General features: G+C 37.1%; 4 protein-coding genes across 4 annotated transcripts; all 4 read right to left on the bottom strand.

The window, feature by feature from the left end:
- Positions 1-4670: 4670 nt before the first annotated feature.
- Positions 4671-6840, bottom strand: LOC137711555 (probable adenylate kinase 7, mitochondrial). Its single transcript, XM_068450804.1, has 5 exons — positions 6337-6840; positions 6014-6154; positions 5780-5861; positions 5646-5686; positions 4671-5111 (listed from the first exon to the last, which is right to left on the bottom strand). The coding sequence occupies exons 1-5, from the start codon at positions 6694-6696 to the stop codon at positions 4986-4988; spliced, it is 750 nt and encodes a 249-aa protein (XP_068306905.1). The 5' UTR covers positions 6697-6840; the 3' UTR covers positions 4671-4985.
- Positions 6841-8087: 1247 nt separating this feature from the next.
- LOC137709692 (argininosuccinate synthase, chloroplastic-like) lies at positions 8088-11632 on the bottom strand. The gene is made up of 11 exons (XM_068448675.1): positions 11557-11632; positions 11408-11485; positions 11149-11207; positions 10938-11022; positions 10620-10761; positions 10108-10156; positions 9805-9987; positions 9337-9411; positions 9072-9257; positions 8865-8953; positions 8088-8784 (listed from the first exon to the last, which is right to left on the bottom strand). The coding sequence occupies exons 2-11, from the start codon at positions 11472-11474 to the stop codon at positions 8238-8240; spliced, it is 1482 nt and encodes a 493-aa protein (XP_068304776.1). The 5' UTR covers positions 11475-11485; positions 11557-11632; the 3' UTR covers positions 8088-8237.
- Positions 11633-12673: 1041 nt separating this feature from the next.
- LOC137709691 (argininosuccinate synthase, chloroplastic-like) lies at positions 12674-15729 on the bottom strand. The gene is made up of 9 exons (XM_068448674.1): positions 15590-15729; positions 15443-15508; positions 15114-15243; positions 14594-14642; positions 14291-14473; positions 13930-14004; positions 13665-13850; positions 13454-13542; positions 12674-13373 (listed from the first exon to the last, which is right to left on the bottom strand). Exons 2-9 carry the CDS (start codon positions 15489-15491, stop codon positions 12827-12829), a joined length of 1308 nt encoding a protein of 435 aa, XP_068304775.1. The 5' UTR covers positions 15492-15508; positions 15590-15729; the 3' UTR covers positions 12674-12826.
- Positions 15730-18023: 2294 nt separating this feature from the next.
- Positions 18024-21368, bottom strand: LOC137710139 (protein ROOT INITIATION DEFECTIVE 3-like). The gene is made up of 8 exons (XM_068449090.1): positions 21141-21368; positions 20084-20197; positions 19819-19952; positions 19566-19710; positions 19258-19460; positions 18873-18994; positions 18406-18617; positions 18024-18269 (listed from the first exon to the last, which is right to left on the bottom strand). Exons 1-8 carry the CDS (start codon positions 21366-21368, stop codon positions 18024-18026), a joined length of 1404 nt encoding a protein of 467 aa, XP_068305191.1.
- Between the last annotated feature and the right edge of the window lie 1312 nt (positions 21369-22680).

The following is a 22680-nucleotide window of genomic DNA, read 5'->3' as shown; positions in this document are numbered from 1 at the left end:
CTGATTTCAACCCATGAGACAATCTAGGCTAGTGGTGCACCGACACGTCATCCTTCCACTGTTGAGAGCGGGTAAACTGAAATTTCTCTCTGTAAAGCTTAACAACTAAAGCATGAGCGAAAAAAATGTGGTGTGTTCAGCTCGTATAAAAAAAAAACCTAACAAAATACAAAAAGAATGTGGAGAAGGTGATGGTTCAACTGATTTCAACCCATGAGACAATCTAGGCTAGTGGTGCACCGACACGTCATCCTTCCACTGTTGAGAGCGGGAGATTTTCGCTGCTCTGTGAAACCAGCCTCACGCATTGCCCTCCGCTCTAAGGACCACATGGCCCAAGCTTAAGCCCGAACCACAGGGCCCAACTCTCAACTTGGAACAGGCGAGCCAGCAAATTGCAACAGCAGGTCCTGTCAAATGAGTCGAACCGGTGTCCCACCACCTTGGTGCCCCCACTTGGGTTACAAGCTAGAGTGACTTAGCTCGGCGAACAGTGCACAAGTGACTTCGTATATAAAGCACTGTTTTTATATTGCCGTGGTCAATGTGGTACAAATTAGTACAAATGTAAACAAAATTCAACTGAAATTCTCATTAGGTTTCAAAGAAACCTACGGAATTCTGGATATACAGATTCAACAAACTTATCTATAATAATATAATAAGATAATGTCGTAGTGTAATGAATTTTTTTGAACAGATTGTTTACCATTTTTTATTAGTTCGTCGATGAAGTTGTTGTAGTGATCGATGTCCTGTTAGTTTACTCCACCACTCAAGGTTCCGTCTAAACATTGTAAATTTCGAACAGAGCAAAAATTTTAGCAGAGATTAAACATAAACATGCAGCTTCCATGAAACTGCTTATTAGCGGACAATAAATCTAGGTAAGATTATGATTACTTATTAGGAGAATCTGGGTCAAGAGAGGGGAAATTTGTGAGAATCAACTCCAAGCTCCTTGGAGCCTTCACCTCATCCTATAATTAGAAATATTTTTGGTCAAATCTTATGCCGAAGACGAGAGAAACTTAATTATCACCTTGTATCACTTTGTATGAATCGATGGCTGTAAACATGTTCGTGTGGTCTGCAATCCGTTCTAAATGTAAACAAAACAGAATGAGCATATGAAACTGTTGAAATTTTTTAGCTTGATGGGCCAGGGGAGCCTCACACCAACGACACCGATACTGTCCCCAACTTTACCACATGTCTAATTCATCAAGTGTAGAGTTGTAGCATAAAATGTCCCCAACTTTACCACCTGTCCAATGTGTCAAGTGTAGAGTTTTACCATAAAATGTCTCGGTATTAATTAGAGTAGGGTAATCATATTTAAAGTCACCATTGTTGACTTTCCTCACTGATGTGGTACTACCAACAGAAACTAAAAAAAGAAAAGCAAGATAAAAAAAAAGCAGCTAACCCTATCAAACGGATCGAACATGTTGCTTATTTACTTTTAGTAAGACCACTTTGGTAAGCAAATCAATTATATGTTATTTCCTCTAAAGTGAAGTCATGTCTATAGAGGATATGATCTTACGCTTATGGGATACCGACTATATGCAAGCCGCAGCTCTGAACGCATATAGCACTACTGGGCTCGAGTTTCTCATTCCATGCATGCATTATAATATGTCTTAACAGCTGGTATATATATAAACCGGGGAATTTCTAAGCGCTGTAGTCCCAAACACTTGGTCCTCTTCCTGCTTCTTTTGCAGATCTCTCTGTAAGTTATATATGATAGCAAACACTTAGTGATTTGATCAAAGACGTTCGGAATGATAAGGAGATTAGGATTGACACTTGTGGTGGCCTTATCAGAAGTTGTATTTCTTAAAGTTTCAAGTTAGATACATTCTCGATAAACTTGAATTCTTCTAGCTGGTATAAGGCATAAGTGTTTCACAGTGATAAAGATAAGGATCACTTAATGGGAGGGATCCTTATTGAAATCCATTGTATACAGTATAAAACTAAGGTCCCTACTCTCTCACTAAATACGCAAGTTTACAAAAAACTCAAGCCCCATCGAGCGAGCCTTACTTTCAGTTGTGTAGAGTTGCAGAAGAACTTCAGTTCTTAGTCCTAGTTTTCTGAGACTATGCCTTCCACATGTAAATGGTTAAGTTGATAACTGTGAATAAGTTTTTATGTTCCACAATTAACTTACACCTTCCATTTGTGCAGCAGCAGTAGTGACTCCGAACACGAACTCACTAGAAAGGTCGGACCTCTTGACATCAAGTTCTTTAGGTTTGATGCATTTTCCGCAGAAACTGCGACGGTTGATCAACACATCCACTGAAGTTTAGTCCCTTTTTTTCTTGCACTTTAAGTAATGACTAGTACAGGATTTTTTAAAAGTAATGAAAAACATACTGAAGATTTGTTTTCGCGATGGAAAATTTGTGCTTCAACATACATTTACGAAGAATTATTTGAAGACAAAAAACATAGGATGTGCAAGAATATATCAGATTAATCCTCTACAAAAACCCTAATTTTAATCCTTAATCACTCTTTTTTATCAGATTAATTAAACTTAACCCATCTTACACAAGAACATATAGGACCTCTTCTTGTTTAGCCATGGACAAAGAACCAACTAATTGAACAAGAATTAAACAGTATTATTTATTTATTTATTTCTTGGTTAACAACAAAAAACAATTAACAAACTGATAAAATGGTAACTTTTCTAGGATATTAGATCGCATGCGTGCTTAATTTCATGGTTAATCTGTTATTATGTTGATGTTCTGAAATCTCGGGGACAAGATTTTCGGCTTCGTACATTAATCTAACTAAAAGTAGTTAAAGCAGTTTTTGCAGTACTAACCCAACGTTTAAAGTGTTCTTAAATCAACACTAAAACCTTGCAACAAAAACAAAAGCATATGGTATAATATTGGATAGAGTGTTGGGTTTCCATCCATGCGTCCAGAGTTCGAAACTCCTCTCATACGGCACAACTAAATTAATTATTTTTTTTATATTTATTTTATAAGAAACGATAATTTATTTGACAAGTTTTAATTATATATCAAAAGAAAATTTTAGAATGATTGTGATTGTAGGAAGCCTTTAAAGGAATGAATCACTATTTTTTTAATAAAAATAGGGATTAGTTGTGGGGTCCACACAATATCGAATTTTAACGATCAGAACTGTCTATTTTTCAAGTTGCACTTGCACCTCATACATAATCCTTGCAAAATATTAGCCAAATTAGAAATATTTAAGACATAATTGGGTTTAAAAAAATTAACGAATATTTTGTTATATAAGAAACAATGAAATTTTATCTTGATAATTAAATAGTCAAATGATTTTGGATTGAATTGAATTTTCACAAGGGTGATCTATGAATCAAGACTTACAAACTAGACAATTCGTATCGTTCAAGTTCGATGTGCAGTGGGCCCCACATCTAGTCCCAATTTTTTAGAAAAAATGGGAATCCCTTTGCATAAAGGGCATGTGTAATTGTATTCTTATCATAGCAGTCATTGTTCAACTCTAACTAAATAGGAAGAAAACTAATTGCACGAAATTACATTATACGGTTTTACTAATACATATCAGTTAGAAATACTATACAAAGTCAACCATTTCAAGATAATATAAATCTAGAAGAAAACTAATCACATTGCAATATTGAAGAGAAACCCACCCAAGCCTATATAACCCACAATAACAAAGTTCTAATGTAACCAATAGTTGTAAACCCTTAAATACCGCCACCAATTGAAGTTGCCCACTTATAAGGCTCATGATATCTCGCTATAAAGAACTTCATAACGATTAATGCATTTGTAATTTTCGTCGTGATTGTGATTTGGCTTTGTACTACAATCGTGACACTTTCTTCTAAGTTACCTGTCAAATTCAACAAAATATTTAAAAATAATCATCTATTGTCTTTTAGTTGCCTCCAATATTTTACATGACAAAATAAAAGGTTGAAGATGTGCATTTAGCAAATTAATCATATGGTTTGAAATTGGACATGATACCACTGTTTATCTCACCTTTAAATAAAATCTATCGTTTTAATCTGCAAAGACACAAAATTTTCATTTCCTCGATTAAATAGTTGTGATTGTTTGGTAAGTAGGTGCTTTTCATGACAAAAGTGTTTGAGAAAAGTGGGCCAAGGTTCTCAATAGGTAAAAAGTTGGCTTATTTTTAGCTACATCTTTTGAAACTCGATTTTAATTTCATTTTACTCTTTGTAATTTAAAAGTCGTCACTTTACTTTCTAAAACTCAATGTTTCCTTCATTTTGCTCCTTAGAACTCGATTTTGATTTCATTTTGCTCCTTGAAACTCGAAAGTCGTCTTTATAAAACTTAAAATTTGCTCTACATTGCCTTAGATATGTTAATTTCTCATGTGGGTTTGATTTGGATGCGTCAGGCTAATTTATTTTGTTTTCATCTCTTCAATTTCTTTTAAACTTAATATTCTTTTTTTGTTGAATATCAACGTGTAACAAAGATTTATAATCAAATTTATATCAATGTGGCATGGTATTATTGGATGGTGAATCCCACATATTTGAGAAGACGACCTATAAGTTTCAAGAACAACACTGAGTCCATATGTCAAAATGAAATGAAATTTGAGCTTCAAACGTGATTTTTGAGTTACAGAAGGCAAAATAAGATCAAAATGTAATTTGCGTAGCCAAAAATAAGCATAAAAAGTTCTTGCCTGTTGTCTATCACATGGGCCGAGCCCCATTTTACAGACGTATTCTTTTTGCAATTGTTTACGCTTTATTAACAAAAAACCATTCACTCATACTTCTTGTTGAACACTGATTCTTCACCTAATAAGAAGAAAAAATACAGAAGTTGATTGGTTTGCTTGCTATACAAACAAAGCTATACTCGTACCGAAGGTTCAGCCGGCCTCGGCAATTTGCACGGTTCTTATATACAACAGAGTCAGAATTCATGGCTGAGATTCTACAACAGGGAGGAGCGTAGATGTAACGAAGCCAACAGCCCCTTCCAAGTCTCCCCGGGTGCACTACTCACTTGAAAGTCAAGAAGCTTATCCCGTTTCTTGTAGTAATCTTCCAGCAGCTTACTCTGAGTACACAGAAAACAGGAAATGTTAACAAAACGTCATCTCCGTTTCTACTTTTTAAATAATCATGTAAGCAAAGTATTATGGCAGTAATACGATAGTAATCCAAAAACATATTTCCCCGGCATTACATTAAAGCTCGTCATTTTCTGTCACTTTAAAGACCACTCTAAAATGAATGAAACAAGAAATTGGAAACAATGCACAAAAAATAAGAGGGCATAGCAAGTCTTCAACGAAAGAAGGAAAACTCAGAACCCGCTTTTTCCTTAGAAAAAATAGACGTGGCGTAGTATAGAGTTATGGGCAGGGGCACTGAACAACAAAGAACCCTGCAACACATAATGTAACTTCCGGTAGCTCACCAAGAGGAACCAGCAAAATAAATAACGTATCTTAAAAAAATTCTGAGTTTTGACTTCAAGAATTTCTCAGCATCGGAAATTGGTGATCCTTCGCAGTCCTAAATCTCTACTGGGACAGAAAATATTTACGACTGGTATACTAGCCGAGGAGAACTGAGACTTGAGGACTACCTGCTCAGCAAAGATTTGAAGTTTCTCCCTCCAGGCACCCTCTGCATAAGCAGTGGAGGATTTCAAAATTCGTACCAAGGTAGCGGTTGTTCAAATCAAATCATGACATTCAAGGCAACAAAATTAGATACTACCTCTTTCGTGTTCCGCCAAGCAACGCTCTGTGCATTTGAAATTCACAACTAGATCAATCTCGACAAGTTCGGAAAGAATTTCCTGACAACAACGATCACAAGTCCAAACATTATGCAGAATTAACACCATAAAAGGCCTTAGATTTGATGACCACACTTGTCTTCCTAATAATTTAACAAATCCATACAATGTCATTCATATGAAAACTAAATCTTCGGTAGCGAAATACTTACGGCTTGAATCCGAGAACGAGGAAGTCCATCCAGTATAAATCCACTTTCTCCTCTGCAATACCCATCTTCCAATCTCTTCGATAACAACCCGAATATGATTTCTTCCGGAACAAGCTCCCCTCGATTCACAGCATTCGCAATCTAATTCACACATTTCACAATTCAAAACAATCAATTAAACAGAAAACAAAAGCAGATTACATTACATATTAAATCCAAAGAATTCCATTTTTCAGAAATTAAATGGAAAAAAAAAATTGAAATTAAAGAAGCTATTTTTCATAGTAGAAAGCAAAAATTGAGAGAGTGCGAAGAAAGGAGACCTGCTTGTAAAGCGAAGAACGAGGGTTGAGGTCTTGGCGGACGAGGCCGGCCATGGAAATGTGAGGAACTTCTAGAAGCTTCGACAGCCTCTCGGCGTACACGTGTTTCTTCGCGATCGGACTGCCTATGAAGGCCCACTGCACTCCTCGTACAGGAACCGAGCCCTCCGTGCCGGCCACCGGAAGTTGACCGAGGCGCGGCCCGCGGTCGTCTCGGTGGGCATAGTAGTAGTCGTGATCGAAGTGCGGCTGAGCCGCGGCGGCGGTGAAGAATCGGCTGAGAGCGAGTTTCAGAAGCCGGTACAGCGGTGGCGCGGCGGTCAAGCTGGCGGTGGAGGCTAAACGACGCGGTACGATCATGGCAGAGGGAGGGAGAGGTAGAAGTATTGAGACCCTGTAGACTGTGACTGTGAGTGGAGCTGAGCCGCTGAGACCGGGAAAGCGAGTTATGAGAGTTTAGAGCGGGAGCGCAGTAGGCTGCCACGTATGTGGGGCCCACAGCTGCGCGGGCCAAGTTCTTAACTTCGTTCAACAGATTAATAGATACCGTGAGATCGTTCCCCACACGCCCACTGCTATTGAAATTTTAATGGTAATTTTATACCTTTTTGTTAATATTTTATTTTTTTAAGGATATTGTAAGAATATGCTAAAAAGTATGTTAATATTATGAACAAGTTTACCAAAAGAAGGAAGTTAAATTTGAACAATTATTTTTTGAAACTGTTATTAGCATTTCAAAATTTTTATTTTGCGCTTTTTACAATTGTATTTTTCTTTCTGATTATAGAAAGTCTATAGTGCAAAATAAGATTTTTAGAATGCCAAAAATAATTTCTTAATTTTTTTTAAAAATAGATGAAATAAGAAATTACACGACCATGTACATTTATAATAGTCACAATGATATTTGATCAATATGTTGCTAATGGTAATTTAGTGTGTAGTCAATATTTGATTAAGTGACTTGAACGTTTGATTTTAATCAATTCAACAATTGAGATTCATAAAATTGTGAGTTATATACTTTTTGTTGTCTGATTTATGCCTTCTAGTGTTCTAAAAGTCTCCACGTAGCACTGCCTAGGGGCTAGGTGGCTAACCACCTCCACAATTAATTCTTTGACATTTAAAAAATAACAAAATGACTCTTAGACCTACCAAAGTGTCCATCTAGGTCACGACTTTTACTTAAACAAATAATAGATAACTTATATTTTATTTTTTCATTAAATTGCATGAGACTTTTTTTTTTAGTACATCGATATTTTTATACTAAGGAATGGAGAGTTTAGCTAGACCACACAATAGGCAGCCTAATTTGATATCGAATTCGCCATCGATGAGGTTTGAAGCTAAGATCTCTCACTTCCAAGTGAAGAGGAATACCATCAAACTATAGTATTGAGTGGCTATTGTATGAGACTTGTTAGACTTGGATGAAAAGTAATTACATGCTCGTTCTGCATGTTTTGAATATATTCTCGTACTTTATATTATATGTCATTCTATTTGCAATTTATATTCCAATACATTTATGTATTTTTTAATGTAAGTAGAATAATAAATTCAATTAAAATCTAAAATAAATAAATAAACGATCTAACTCTCTGTCTAGATGACCACATGCTAGGCTCATACCCTCCGCCTGATTAATCCCTTTTAGAACCTTGATGTCTCCTAGTTTTATTTTTATTACAAATTTATAATAAATTCCATTTGTGAAATTTAACAAATAAGCAAAATTCTTGTTTAAAACACGATTAAGGCCATTATATAATTACTCGCTTTCTGTTTATTAAAAGAAACAATTAGAAGTTGAATCACGATTAAATTCTTGTTTAAAACAACTGGCTAACATAACATTACAAACAAAAACTTAGCCATTGAAGATTCGCCCTTCAAGCGTCGAGCATTGCTCGCACCCTAATGGGAAGGCCATACAGCCTAATGAACCCAGCAGCATCAGCTTGATCATAGATATCCCCGCTCTCGAACGACGAGATGTCCTGCCTGTACAGGCTGTATGGGCTCTTCCGGCTCGTCACAGTGACCGAACCCTTGTACAACTTCAGAGTTACTGATCCGGTGGTTGTTTTCGAGATTTCCTCCATGAACGAATCCAATGACTCGCGAAGTGGGTCAAACCACCTGCCTGCGTATACCAGCTCCGCGTACTTGAGGGCTAACGAGTCTTTAACTTGCATTGTTTCTCGGTCCAGTGTTAAAGACTCAAGCTCTCGTGCAGCAGCGAAGAGGATGGTGCCTCCGGGAGTTTCATAGACTCCACGGCTCTTCATGCCAACTAGCCGGTTTTCAACCATGTCCACACGGCCAATTCCATGTTTTCCACCAATCTGATTTAGATGATCGAGTAGAGAGGCTGGTGAAAGCTCTTTCCCATTGACTGAAACTGGAATTCCTGAAACAATTCCGATTTCTACATACCTATAGGAAACGAGAGCATGGGTTAGAAATGTACTCAGCGTACACAGTACTAGCTAAAACACATATCAGGTGGAACTCACTCAGGTTCATTTGGTGCATCTTCTGGATCGACTGTTAACATGAACATATCCTTCTTAGGCTCATTCTCCGGGTCCTCCAAAATGTCACCCTTTGATTCCATCATCATGAAGACAAACGGCAAGAGATAATTTTAGAGCTCAATCAGAAAGATTTCATATGAAAAGTTGGCAATTTTCCAGACAAAAAAGAGAGTTGTAAGACTTTACCTCATGACTAAGGTGCCATAAATTGCCGTCTCTGCTGTATATGGATTTCTTTGTCACTGGGACAGGCACATTATGTTTCTTAGCGTATTCAATAGCATCTTCTCGGCCTGTAATATCCCATTCCCTCCAAGGAGCCACAACATTTAGTTTGGGATTGAGAGCGAAAAATGTCAGCTCAAAGCGAACCTAAACAGACAAGAGAGATTGTGTCAGAAGGAGTACATGAGTTGTTGTAATATTAAACGCTTTGAATTGGAAGGCATGCCTGATCATTTCCTTTCCCGGTGCATCCATGAGCTACAGCATCAGCTCCAACTTCTTTCGCAACATCAACCATGGCCTGTTTCATCATTTGTATGAAATTTGTCCCCAAAAAATGTCATTGTATGAAGTAACAGTTATATTATTTGGTCTAATGAGAACAGTAATAGATTTATCATGACATTGACGTGGTCAAAATTCTCAAATTTGCCTATGATTTTTTCAACTGATATTTCGATATAGAAATGTCTCCTTATTTCTTCACCGCGGATTGAGCTGCTAAGGAGCTATACGCAGATCTATCAGAAACCAACCGGAGAGAATATACCTCAGAAGAGCATAAGCATTTCACAAGAAATTGAAAAGGTAGTATCTTTTTCTTTACATTTGTCTTGACTGTGGATGTATCAATCTACAGAGGTAATGAATTTATAACTAACAGAGCATTCCGGAGATCAAACTGAGAGATCACCTTAGCAATAACAGGGCGGGCCATTGAAGTCCCCAGCAAGTATTTCCTCTCATATATTGCACCTGCCCGCAAGCAAGGGAATATGTAGTCCTTTACAAACTCTTCCTTTAGATCCTGCACTACTAACTGAGAAGCCCCACTGGCCTTGGCCTTCTTTTCCAGACCATCCAATTCTTTTATACCCTAATGATTTGGAATAAGGTAGCAACCACGCAAGTCAAACCAATAATGACTATCTTAAAGTACATAGCATGAAACAAGAAACTTTTGACTTTGAAGTAGATGTTGCTACTTCTAACTTACTTGACCAACATCGGCCGTGAAGCAAACAACATCACAACCATAGTTCTCCCTGCAAGTAAAAAAGTATCAAACAATAACGACAAAGTTAACAATCAGAATTGAAAGAACGTATATCAACAGTGTAGAATGCATCAATATGCATTAGCATTGAGTTAGGGAAATGGTGCCTGGAATACATAAATGAGGATGCATGCAGCACACAGGAGAACTAGAACTGGAATTCCAGTAATCTTTAATCAGACGTAGTTATGTTTGGTCCTTATCAGTTGCAGTCCAAAGAAATTATCTCAACGATTCTGTCACAGAGTATGACAATACAACAATCAAAGTATCTCAAAACCGATTGGAATCTTGATATGGGTGCAAATCATGCCTCTAATGCATGAAAGTTATTGTTCCTCAACAAAAGTCTAGAACTTTCAATATTTGAATCCAAACATAACGAGTTTAATACTCTCATGAGACATAAGCACTTGAAGGCCTTTTTGGGGAAGGAAAAACATGGGGCATACCTTAACCACGGAACAATGACTGATGTGTCTAAGCCACCACTATAGGCCAGGACAACCTTATTCAATTTGCCACGCAACCCTCTTTCCTTCGTGGATCCGGATACTTCTGTCTCACTGTAAGTGGGTAGCGCTGCTCTAACAGCTGCGTACAAATGAAGGTAACTATCAGATTGGCATCTAACACTGAATACATTACAGAACGAATGAATGAGTGAGAACTTAGAAAATTAAATATGATATATAGGCATCTCAATAGTTCATTTATCTCTCTAACTATCTAACGTCCATGTGAAAGAACCTCTGATTAGGCAACCGCACCTTGCTTGTTATGAGCTCTTACACTTCCATTGCCACTTGTAACTGCAAATGCAGTCCCCTGAAACTCACTCTTTCTTGCCCCCAACTGCAGAAACAGATTTAGAACAACCCCAATTAGCAAACGAGAGAACTGCAAATTAGTAACTACCGTATATTATAAGGAGAGGGAAAATTGATGTGCACAATGCATTATAGATATCGGTATAGCTACCTCTTGAAACGAAGATAACCTCCCCGGACAACAAACTCTGCCATGAAATGTATATGATTCTGCTCATGCAACAAAAACAAATTATACACATTGATATCACAATACAGCACCAAATTGTAATCCAACTATTTCTCCATCAAAATTTAAGCATTTAAGTATCTGGGTACTGCTCATTTCTCCTCAAATTGTCTAAATCCAGAAAAATTTAAATTTTGTTCTTGAATTTAATCAGCCTCGCTACAGGAAAGTGAAAATGTACCTCTTTTGGGAGCGTGAAAAGTGAGATTGGCGGCGGAGCAGGCGGACATGGACTTCAATTGGGCCATGGTGGCGGCGGCTGAGATCAAATAGAAGTTAAACGGAGAAGAAGAGTAGAATTGCTCAGGAATAAGAAGAAAGGAAACTTACGTGATATGAGGTTAGCGGCGGCGACAACGGCCGATGGTGAGGAGTGGCGAACGGCAGACGGTGGTTTTGTAGTTTGAGTATCTCTGTGTGTGTGAGCGTCTCTCGTTTTAGGGTTTAATTGCAGAGGTTTATACCAAAAAAAAAATTAAAAATTGGAAAAGATTAACCAATACGATGGTTTTTATACTCTGACTAAAATACCCCGCCCACCAAAAGGCAGCGTTTGCAGCAGAAAAGATTCGATTTTTTACTTTCTCTTCCTACACGTGGGTATATTGACCTCATTTTTCTGGATCGTTGTGAGTGTATTGACTTAATATTTTCTTCTCTAGTGAAATTTTTTTTTTTCCTTGACAAAAAAATATTATCTATCATGAAAAAAATTGAGATTCCATCATAAAATCAATTAGTATATTGGGAGTAGCTCAATTTACTTATAAGCTCATGCAAGATCCCTCCTCTCATCAATGTGGGACTCATTCTCAACACACTCTCTCATGTGTGGCGATTCTTCATGCCGAACACGTGGACAACAGGACATGGTGACGTGGAGCCTATGTGGCTGTTTGGCTTCACAGGTTGGACAACCTGCTCTAATACTATGAAGAAAGTTGAGGTTCCATCATAAAATCAACGGTGAATATGACCTCACAATAGACTAGCAATAATGTGGTTCAAATTCATTTTTGGCAAAAATTGAATCTAAAACCTTTCATTTACAAGTGAATATGAATACTATTAAAATGTAGTACAAAGTGGCCTAAAGAAAATTTGAGGTTAGGAATTTAGCTCAAGCCATATATTGGACCGGTTATATTTAGTGAGAACATAATAAATTCAATTTCAGTATTTCAATACTAAGTGGCCTAATGAAAAATTGAGGTTAGGAATTTTACAATTTAAGTATTTCAATATATTTGTGTACTTTTCAATATAAGTAGAACATAATAAATTCAATCAAAAAAAGATCTAGATCCCTGCCTAGATGCCTAGGCTCCTACCATTTGCCCGACTAGCATCTTTTAAAATCTTAATGTCTCCTAGTTTTATTTTAATTGCAATTTTATAATAAATTCCATTTGTGAATTTAACAAATAAGTGAGATTACTATCAACAATTACTCACATATTAAAGCCTTTATATAATTACTCGTTTTCTGTTTATTAAAACAAACAATTCGAAGTTGAACCACAATTAAATTCTTGTCTAAAACAACTGGCTAACATAACATTACAAACAAAAACTAACATAGCCATTGAAGACTCGCCCTTCAAGCGTCGAGCATTGCTCGAACCCTAATGGGAAGGCCATACAGCCTAATGAACCCAGCAGCATCAGCTTGATCATATATATCCCCGCTCTCGAACGACGAGATGTCCTGCCTGTACAGGCTGTATGGGCTCTTCCGGCTCGTCACAGTAACCGAACCCTTGTACAGCTTCAGAGTTACTGATCCGGTGGTTGTTTTAGAGATTTTCTCCATGAATGAATCCAATGACTCCCGAAGTGGGTCAAACCACCTGCCTGCGTACACCAGCTCCGCGTACTTGAGGGCTAACGAGTCTTTAACTTGCATTGTTTCTCGGTCCAGTGTTAAAGACTCAAGCTCTCGTGCAGCAGCAAAGAGGATGGTGCCTCCGGGAGTTTCATAGACTCCACGGCTCTTCATGCCAACTAGCCGGTTTTCAACCATGTCCACACGGCCAATTCCGTGTTTTCCACCAATCTGATTTAGATGATCAAGTAGAGAGGCCGGTGAAAGTTCTTTCCCATTGACTGAAACCGGAATTCCTGAAACAATTCCGATTTCTAGATACCTATAGGAAATGAGAGCATGGGTTAGATACATACTCAGCGTACGCAGTAAGAGCTAAAACACATATCAGGTGGAACTTACTCAGGTTCATTTGGTGCATCTTCTGGATCGACTGTTAACATGAACATATCCTTCTTAGGCTCATTCTCTGGGTCCTCCAAAATGTCACCCTTTGATCAATTCCATCATCATGAAGACAAACGGCAAGAGATAATTTTAGAGCTCAATCAGAAAGATTTCATATGAAAAGTTGGCAATTTCCAGACAAAAAAAGAGAGTTGTAAGACTTTACCTCATGACTAAGGTGCCATAAATTGCCATCTCTGCTGTATATGGATTTCTTTGTCACTGGGACAGGCACATTATGTTTCTTAGCATATTCAATAGCATCTTCTCTGCCTGTAATATCCCACTCCCTCCAAGGAGCCACAACATTTAGTTTGGGATTGAGAGCGAAAAATGTCAGCTCAAAGCGAACCTAAACAGACAAGAGAGATTGTGTCAGAAGGAGTACATGAGTTGTTGTAATATTAAACGCTTTGAATTGGAAGGCATGCCTGATCATTTCCTTTCCCGGTGCATCCATGAGCTACGGCATCAGCTCCAACTTCTTTCGCAACATCAACCATGGCCTGTTTCATCATTTGTATAAAATTTGTCCCCAAAAAATGTCACTGTATGAAGTAATAGTTATATTATTTGGTCTAATGAGAACAGTAATAGATTTATCATGACATTGACGTGGTCAAAATTCTCAAATTGAGCTGCTAAGACGTCAGAAGAGCGTAAGCATTTCACAAGAAATTCAAAAGGTAGTACCTTTTTCTTTACATTTGTCTTGATTGTGGATGTATCAATCTACAGAGGTAATGAATTTATAACTAACAGAGCATTCCGAAAATCAAACTGAGAGATCACCTTAGCAATAAGAGGGCGGGCCATTGAAGTCCCCAGCAAGTATTTCCTCTCATATATTGCACCTGCCCGCAAGCAAGGGAATATGTAGTCCTTTACAAACTCCTCCTTTAGATCCTGCACTACTAACTGAGAAGCCCCACTGGCCTTGGCCTTCTTTTCCAGACCATCCAATTCTTTTATACCCTAATGATTTGGAATAAGGTAGCAACCACACAAGTCAAACCAATAATGACTATCTTAAAGTACATAGCATGAAACAAGAAACTTTTGACTTTGAAGTAGATGTTGCTACTTCTAACTTACTTGACCAACATCGGCTGTGAAGCAAACAACATCACAACCATAGTTCTCCCTGCAAGTAAAAAAGTATCAAACAATAACGACAAAGTTAACAATCAGAATTAAAAGGTCGTATATCAACCATGTAGAATGCATCAATATGCATTAGCATTGAGTTAGGGAAATGGTGCCTGGAATACATAAATGAGGATGCATGCAGAACACAGGAGAACTAGAACTATCCAAATGGAATTCCAGTAATCTTTCATCAGATGTCGTTATGTTTGGTCCTTATCAGTTGCAGTCCAAAGCAATTATATCAACGATTCCATCACAAAGTATGACAAGACAACAATCAAAGTATCTCAAAACCTATTGGAATCTTGATATGGGTGCAAATCATGCCTCTAATGCATGAAAGTTATTGTTCGTCAACAAAAGTCTAGAACTTTCAATATTTGAATCCAAACATGATGAGTTTAATACTCTCAAGAGACATAAGCACTTGAAGGCCTTTTCGGGGAAGAAACAAAATGGGGCATACCTTAACCACGGAACAATGACTGATGTGTCTAGGCCACCACTATAGGCCAGGACAACCTTATTCAATTTGCCACGCAACCCTCTTTCCTTCGTGGACCCGGAGACTTCTGTCTCATGGTATGGATATGATTCTGCTCGTACAACAAAAACAAATCATACACAATGATATCAGAATATAACACGAAATTGTAATCCAACTATTTCTGCATCAAAATTCAGCATTTAAGTAACTGGGTACTGCTCATTTCTCATCAAATTGTTCTAAATATAGAAAAGTTAAATTTTATTCTCGAATTTAATCAGCCTCAGTGCAGGAAAGTGAAAATGTACCTCTTTCGGGAGCGTGAAGAGTGAGGTTGGCGGCGGAGCGGGCGGACATGGCCACGGTGGCGGCGGCTGAGATCAAATAGAAATTAAACGGAGAACAAGAGTAGAATTTGCTGAGGAAGAAGAAGAAGAAGAAGAAGGGAATCTTACGTGGTCGGAGGTTAGCGGCGGCGACAACGGCGGATGGTGAGGAGTGGCGAGCGAACAGACGGTGGTTGTGTAGTTTGAGACTTTGAGTAGCTCTCTGTCGGCGAGCGTCCCTCGGTTTTGGGTTTTATTGAAGAGGTTTATACCAAAAAAAAAATTAAAAATTGGAAAAGATTAACCAATACGATGTTTTTTTATACTTTGACGAAAATACCCACCCACCGTAAGACAGCGTTTGCAGCAGAGAAGATTCTGTTTTTTATTGTCTTTTCCTACACGTGTGTATTTTAACCTCATTTTTTTGGATCGTTGTGAATATATTGACTTATTATTTTCTTCTTTAGTGAAAATATTTTCTTTTCTTTTGAACAAACGAGATTTATCTACATTAAGACTATCTTGAATTTTTGGAGTAAAATTTAAAAATTTTAGTCCAGAAAATTAAAGTTTTAACTCAGAAACAGTTTTTTTGCTTCAACCCTCATAGCCTAAAATTTTAGCCCTAGATTATTAAAGAATGAATTTAGACTAATTTTTTTAAAATTAACTTAAAAAAAAATTATGTAAACAATCATAAATTAATTTTATGAAAATTTTCACCTAAAAAAAATTTAGTTTAGATAAATATTGAAAAACCACTGAATTTGGATGAATTTTGGGTTAAATAATTTTTTTTAATTATTTTAGCCGTTGGATTTAAATTTAGGCCGTTAGATTTTTTTTTTTTTTTTTACCGTTAGGTTTGATTATATTCGATATCAACCGTTTGATTCAATAAATATGTAAATTAAAAAAAAAAAATTGAACGTGGATTATTAGATCAACCAACAACCTATTTAATGTGGTCGTTGGATCACAAAAACTAGCCGTTAGGCTATTATGGCTACCGACACGCCGGGAACATGCCCACGTGGGTGGAGTCCTGCTGGTGTTGAGGCTGGCGTGTCTAAGAGTGATTTTGGGGCATTTTGGCTTCACATCTACTCTCACATGTGGGCTTCACCACTCATTTTGGGCTAAATCTTGGCTGGTATTTGGGTTTTTTTTAGGTTCTAACACTTAACCCAATTTTAGAACAAGAGTTGGAATGAAATGGGGGAATAAAAGGGGAAATTCAAGACTTACTTCAAGGGTTGGAGTTGGTCTAAGGGAAATGGATAGACTTAACTTCACAATGAACTAGCAATAATGTGCTAATAAAAATATATTTGGATATTAAGAAAAATTGCGGTTAGGCTTTTAGTTCAAGCCATATAATGGGCTAGTTATAATTCAGCAAGAATAACCTGAAACGATATTATTATCTACATTAAAGGGGCAGGAGAGTCGGAAAAGTCGAACAATGAGTTAGCCATAATAATGTGTTTCACATTCGTCTTTGGCGAGAATCAAACCTAAAACCTCTTACTTACAAGTGAAAAGGAATACTGCTAAATCGTAATACTAAGTGACTTATATTCCTGTATATTTAGTTTTGAACATTAACTTCAATAAATCAAAGAAGAATTGAGAGATAAAAATAAATATGTATGTAAAAACTATCTCTATTTAGAAATATAGCCACTTAAAACTAGGCTTGACAAATTCTTGCATGACTCTATAACGCGACACAAAAATAATAGGTTTCAGATCAACTTGCTAATGTGTTGAATCGTTATTAGGTCAACACATTAAATGAGTTTGACACGATACGATATATTAAAATAATGTGTTTGACTCGAATACAGCAAATATGACCCATTTCCATGTCTATCTATTGGCTTGGGAAATTATTGCACGACCAGTTAACCCAACATAAAACAACAAGAAAATATCAGGTTTTGAGTCACCTCGCAACGCGTCAGGTTGTTACCCGTCAAGAGCCTGTTAAATAACGAATTTAACATGACAAGATCCGTTAAAATAACAAATTTGACACAAAAACAAAACGAACACGACAAGTACAATCCATTTGGCAAGCCTACCTGAAACCTCGATCGAGCAATGCATAGTCTTTTCTCACTCTTGAAGCTCCCTTCAAGCAATTCTCTATCGTCTAGAGGCCTTTTAAGCAATGTTCGAGTCCCCTTTAAGTGGTTAAAATTCTAAAAATCAGAAATATTCATATGATAAAAGTAATTGAAAAGGCAAGAGCTGACTGAAGAGAGTGGCTGGAACCAAAGCAAGGGAAAAACCTGATTTGTTTAACTCAGTTAGGCGGAAGAAGTACGAGTTTTTTAAGGGTGCCTTCAACCACAAATTAAGTATCGAACTCGCCATTCATGATAATTGAACCTCAAACGACGGAATTGCTAGTTGACTATAGCACAGCCTTAACTAATAGTAAAAAACGAATACAACAAGAAACAGTTCTGCTAAGCTGGTAATCTTAATAACATTAACCTTATACTGGTTGACAAAATAAATAAACACATGGGAACAAAGATGAGTTGCAGATTTATGGCTTCTCTTCCTCCTGCTGCAATGGGGGGTTTTCAAGCATGGCAGTCTTGCTCTTTTTCGTCGAAGGTGAATCAATTTCGCTAGACTTGGGCCTCGACAATCTGCTCTCCATCAAGTCTAGCAAACGTGATTGCAAATGCCTGTTCATCTCCATCACATGCTTTGCCATTTTTGTCGCCCTCATTCGGTCCTCTAGACATGTTTCCAATTTCATCTCCATTGCTGCAACAGTGCCCTCTTTCTGCCCAAATTTCACAACAAAAATTAAATTGCATCTTGATCGGAGCTTAGGCATTTAGCACACAACATTACTAGCTAACCATCCTACGTGCAAATGAGAGAGAGAGAGAGAGAGAAAGAGAGAGAGAGAGAGAAACCTTCATGTCATATATTTGTTGGCATGAACCCAAGGTTTGGAAATTCACGGAGGGTTGGCATGATGGAAAAAGAGTGATTTTCTCCTCTGATGAGTTTGCAGGTTGCGGATACTTGTCGAGGATAGAAACATCAAGTGCATTAGATAGTTTACGATGGTTTGACACTGGAAGCAACGAGGACTGTGGAATCACTGCCAGATTAGTCACAGGCCCTGTAAAATAGAAGAGACCAACAATTATGACCGTATAAAACTCTACATTGTATAATTTGTATTTTAAAACAATGTGAATGCATATGATAGGACTATGAAACGCCAGTGTAGACTCGCGGACTATGACATTTATGCATGCCTCTCAACGGTAATCTATCACACCACGAAAAATAAAAGTTAGTGGACTCAACCCTCTCATGAAAGAGAACTGAAAACAAAAAATCAAAAGAAAAGAAGACCATCAGCGACGGTTACCTTTCTGATGGTTGAATCTTCGGATGATTTTACAACTGGTGATGTCCCAAACGCAGATGGTGCAGTCCTCAGATGCGGATATCAGACCCGATTTGCTGAAGGTTAATGCGGTAACAGATCCACTGCAGGGATTATAGGTATGTAAGCAGACCATAATATGGAACAACACAACTGAATAACTCTTATTTTGTTAGAACCTAGTGGTATTTAATTTTTTTCTCAGATTCGAAACAAGAAAAAAAGAGAGAATCTAGGTTGCAACTTACAACTACATTGATACGACGCTGCAACAAAAATGAAATATAACAGAAAAGATTTCGCCGAGAAAAGGAGACGTTTATCTCCAATGATCTAAAGAAATAAAATTGAAAGACCATTGCATTACTTGTGTTCTTTTAGCACAGGTGAATGATCTTCAGCACCAACCAAATAATCCTCTACCAGTCCGATTTCAAGTTTGTTCACAAAAATGCTTCCGTCTATACTTCCGGAGAAAATTAACTGCTTCGTTGGGTGAAGAGCAACTGCAGTTATCCCTAGTGGATAAACTTGAGTATGCATGAGGTTTCCCAAGACTAGATCCCAAACCTAACAACAGATATATTAATCAAAAGAACAATTTGTTTTCAGTAAGAAGATAATCAATCAAAAGATACAATTTTCGGGAGCATGAACTAAAACGAGTTTTGTGACCTTGTATGAGCCATCAAGTGAGCTTGATATTAACACTGGACTTGAGATGCCTGACGTGGTTAACAGGCCGGTTATAGAAGATTTATGCTCCATTGAATAATGTAATGGTGACGGAAAGCTTTCAACATTTTCCACGTCCAGCAAACTGCCATCAAAATGATTAAGAAATAGCACCCGTTTAGATTCTTGTTATCCGAAAATTTTTGTAGCATCTAAAAAGTGATGAGGGCAAATCCAAAGTTTAGTCATTTACCTAATCAAGTTCCACACACATATCATCCCATCATCTGAACCAGAAACAAGAAGAGAACCATCATCGGAAAACAACATACAGCTCAAAGATTTGTCATGACCATGCCAAGTTTTGAGCAATTTTCCGTTAGCAACCTACATATCACTTCATTGTAATCAGGATTCAGGACCCAACATTATCGACTTTATCGACTTTCCTCTTTACCTTGTCACACATTTTGGGAAGAAAAAAAAAAGCAGAGGAATTGGTGGCAGTTATTACAAACCTCCCAAAGGTAAGTGTTTCCAGAAAGAGCACCACCTGCAAGATATAGACCATCCTTTGTGCAAGAAAGTGGCCCAATTGCCTCCAGCGGGTAGCTCTGAATAGGCTTCTGAGGCTGCGAAAATGTTGCATACAACAAACCAATAACCATGTCGTTTACACAAAGAATATGTAATCATCGATCATTCTTGCGGTTCAACCACGTGTTAAGCTACCGATGTTTGCACAAAACCTTGGATATTCTTTTGATCAGCACCTCCAGTTAAATAGTTTGTCAAACTACACAGAACATAAGATTTAATACAAATATGAATTTGTGTCCCGTTTGATTTTGGGCTTTAGAGGTGAGCAATAGCAAACCTTAACTAGACCATATAATCCATTCTAATCAATTCGTTCTCGTTCAGGCATATTTTCGAGTGTCTAATCGTCATTAGGCCTACATTTACACATAATGCACTGAGACAATTGCGATTCTGAAACCCCATGGTTAAACTACAGAATCATATTAACACTTCAAACATGTCATCCTACACAGATCCATCATCAATGTCAATTTCCCCTTTATGTTTTATGGGGAAGGAGCGCAAAATGACCATTTTGGAGTTGGAGTGCCGGAAAGATTCTTTTAGAATGCCGGATTACTCTTTTAGAGTGCTAATAATAATTTCAACAAAACAATATACAAGAAAATCAAATAACCCATTTGAGATATAAAAAATATGCGTTTTCCCAATTTAAACCTCAAATCCATATGATCAAATCCATGTATGCATACATGAAAATCAAATTTACATACCAATTTACAGGAGAAGACAATCAAATTTCCGAGGAAAAATACTTCTCACACACTTATTTTTTCCTTCTGTACACCTCTATTTATTCATGTCCCTAGATTCTCCTTTGATTTACTCAATCCAAATCCAATGGCCGCAAGGGTGTGTAGGGAAGAAAAATAATGTACGGAAATCATTTCACATTTTCTATTCTAGTACAAGATAATTGAAATTAAACAAACTCCGATGGTTGAAATTGAGTCCAAAAGTTCCGAGAATTACCTTGTTCATCTTCCACATAGAGATGGCGCCGCCGCTAACGGAGCCAGGTTTGTGAATCTGAGCAGCTACAAGGAACTGGTTTCTCAAGCACACAAGACCACGAGCAGGAGAAGCGCAGGTTGGTATGTGAAGGAGTCGATCCCCTGTGTCTATGTTCCATATAGTTATCCCTGTTCCCATCCTCTTGTCACTGCACACAGCCACCGCCTCACCGCCACCACTTCCCATCTCTCTCTCTCTCTCTCTCTCTCTCTCTCTCTCTCTGTGTTCTGAATTTGCAAAGAGAGATGCCGAGTTTTATAGAGAGTTTGTGATTATATGAGGCACATTGCATGTAAAAGGGCTTTAGTCTGTGGGCGTGCATGGAACGAGTGACGCATGGCACGTAAAAACGTGGAAAAGAAAATTCTAGTTGGGGATTTTTGTTCCTTTTTTATTGCAATGCTCGTTCTAGCCCTTTGATGCTTGAATAGAGAAATTTTTTAGCGTACCAAAAACACAACCATGTAATATTATTATTTTAGATATTATAATATAATTTGAGGTGATGAAATAATTAATATGTATCAATTTTAAGATATATTATAATTAATAAACAAATATATACACATTTTATAATTTAAGTGGAAATAGTAATATCACATGATAGCGTTCTGAGTATACTAAAAATTTACTCGTGTAAATATCACAATGATGTATTCAGAGCCAATTAACTACTGCTATGTGTTATAGATTTTCCACGTGACTACGTGTGATTGGGTTTAAATACTGTCACTACGGTGGCATCGTGTGATTTTTCTCGTGAATGGGTTTATGTTATCCAAGTGGTCGACATGCAAATAAATGATTTGGTAGCTATACCCAATAAAGGGGAGACACATCAACGCAATTACTGAAGTGGTCACTTGATGAAGAAAAATGATTTTTTGACTTTACGTCCACGTTTAGGTTTGAAAAAAAAAAATCATTATAGACTAAAAGTGATCCACACGAACTATCAAAGCTCCTCCCATTTTTATTGGATAGTGCTATTAACACAACTATTTTAATTCCTCATATATTCTTTTTAATTTTTGACCGTCGAATCGAACGAATTGAATAAGATCAATTATAAAAAATGAACAAATGTGTGGAAAATAAAAAATAAAAAAATTGATGAATAGAAATATATTTTTTATTATGGCTGACGACTAACAACCTATAACATAAATTGGTTACCATGTTCGAAATTGGACAACTTTTGAGCAAATATGTTTTTTTTTTCGGTTACAATTTTGTTTAAATTTTACCGAATACTTAACCAAAAAATTTATCTTATGAAAACGTTAGTTAACGTTATGTAATCCAATTAATTCATAAGTTAAAGTTCATATCTATAAGTAATCTAGTGCAAATGAGATAAGAAATTTGAACGTAAGATTTCATCAACTTTGTCTTTGAGAGAATAAAAAAAGAATAGATCCCACATTAGCATATATGTTAGAGTCACATTTCGGCAGAATTTATTGTCGAGGTTGTATGTCTTTATTTAGCGTAATTA

Source organism: Pyrus communis, chromosome 12 (genome assembly GCF_963583255.1).
Source record: "Pyrus communis chromosome 12, drPyrComm1.1, whole genome shotgun sequence".
Classification (NCBI taxonomy): domain Eukaryota; kingdom Viridiplantae; phylum Streptophyta; class Magnoliopsida; order Rosales; family Rosaceae; genus Pyrus; species Pyrus communis.
The sequence above is the reverse complement of the archived record's forward strand: the minus strand, read 5'-3'. Positions and strand labels throughout refer to the sequence as shown.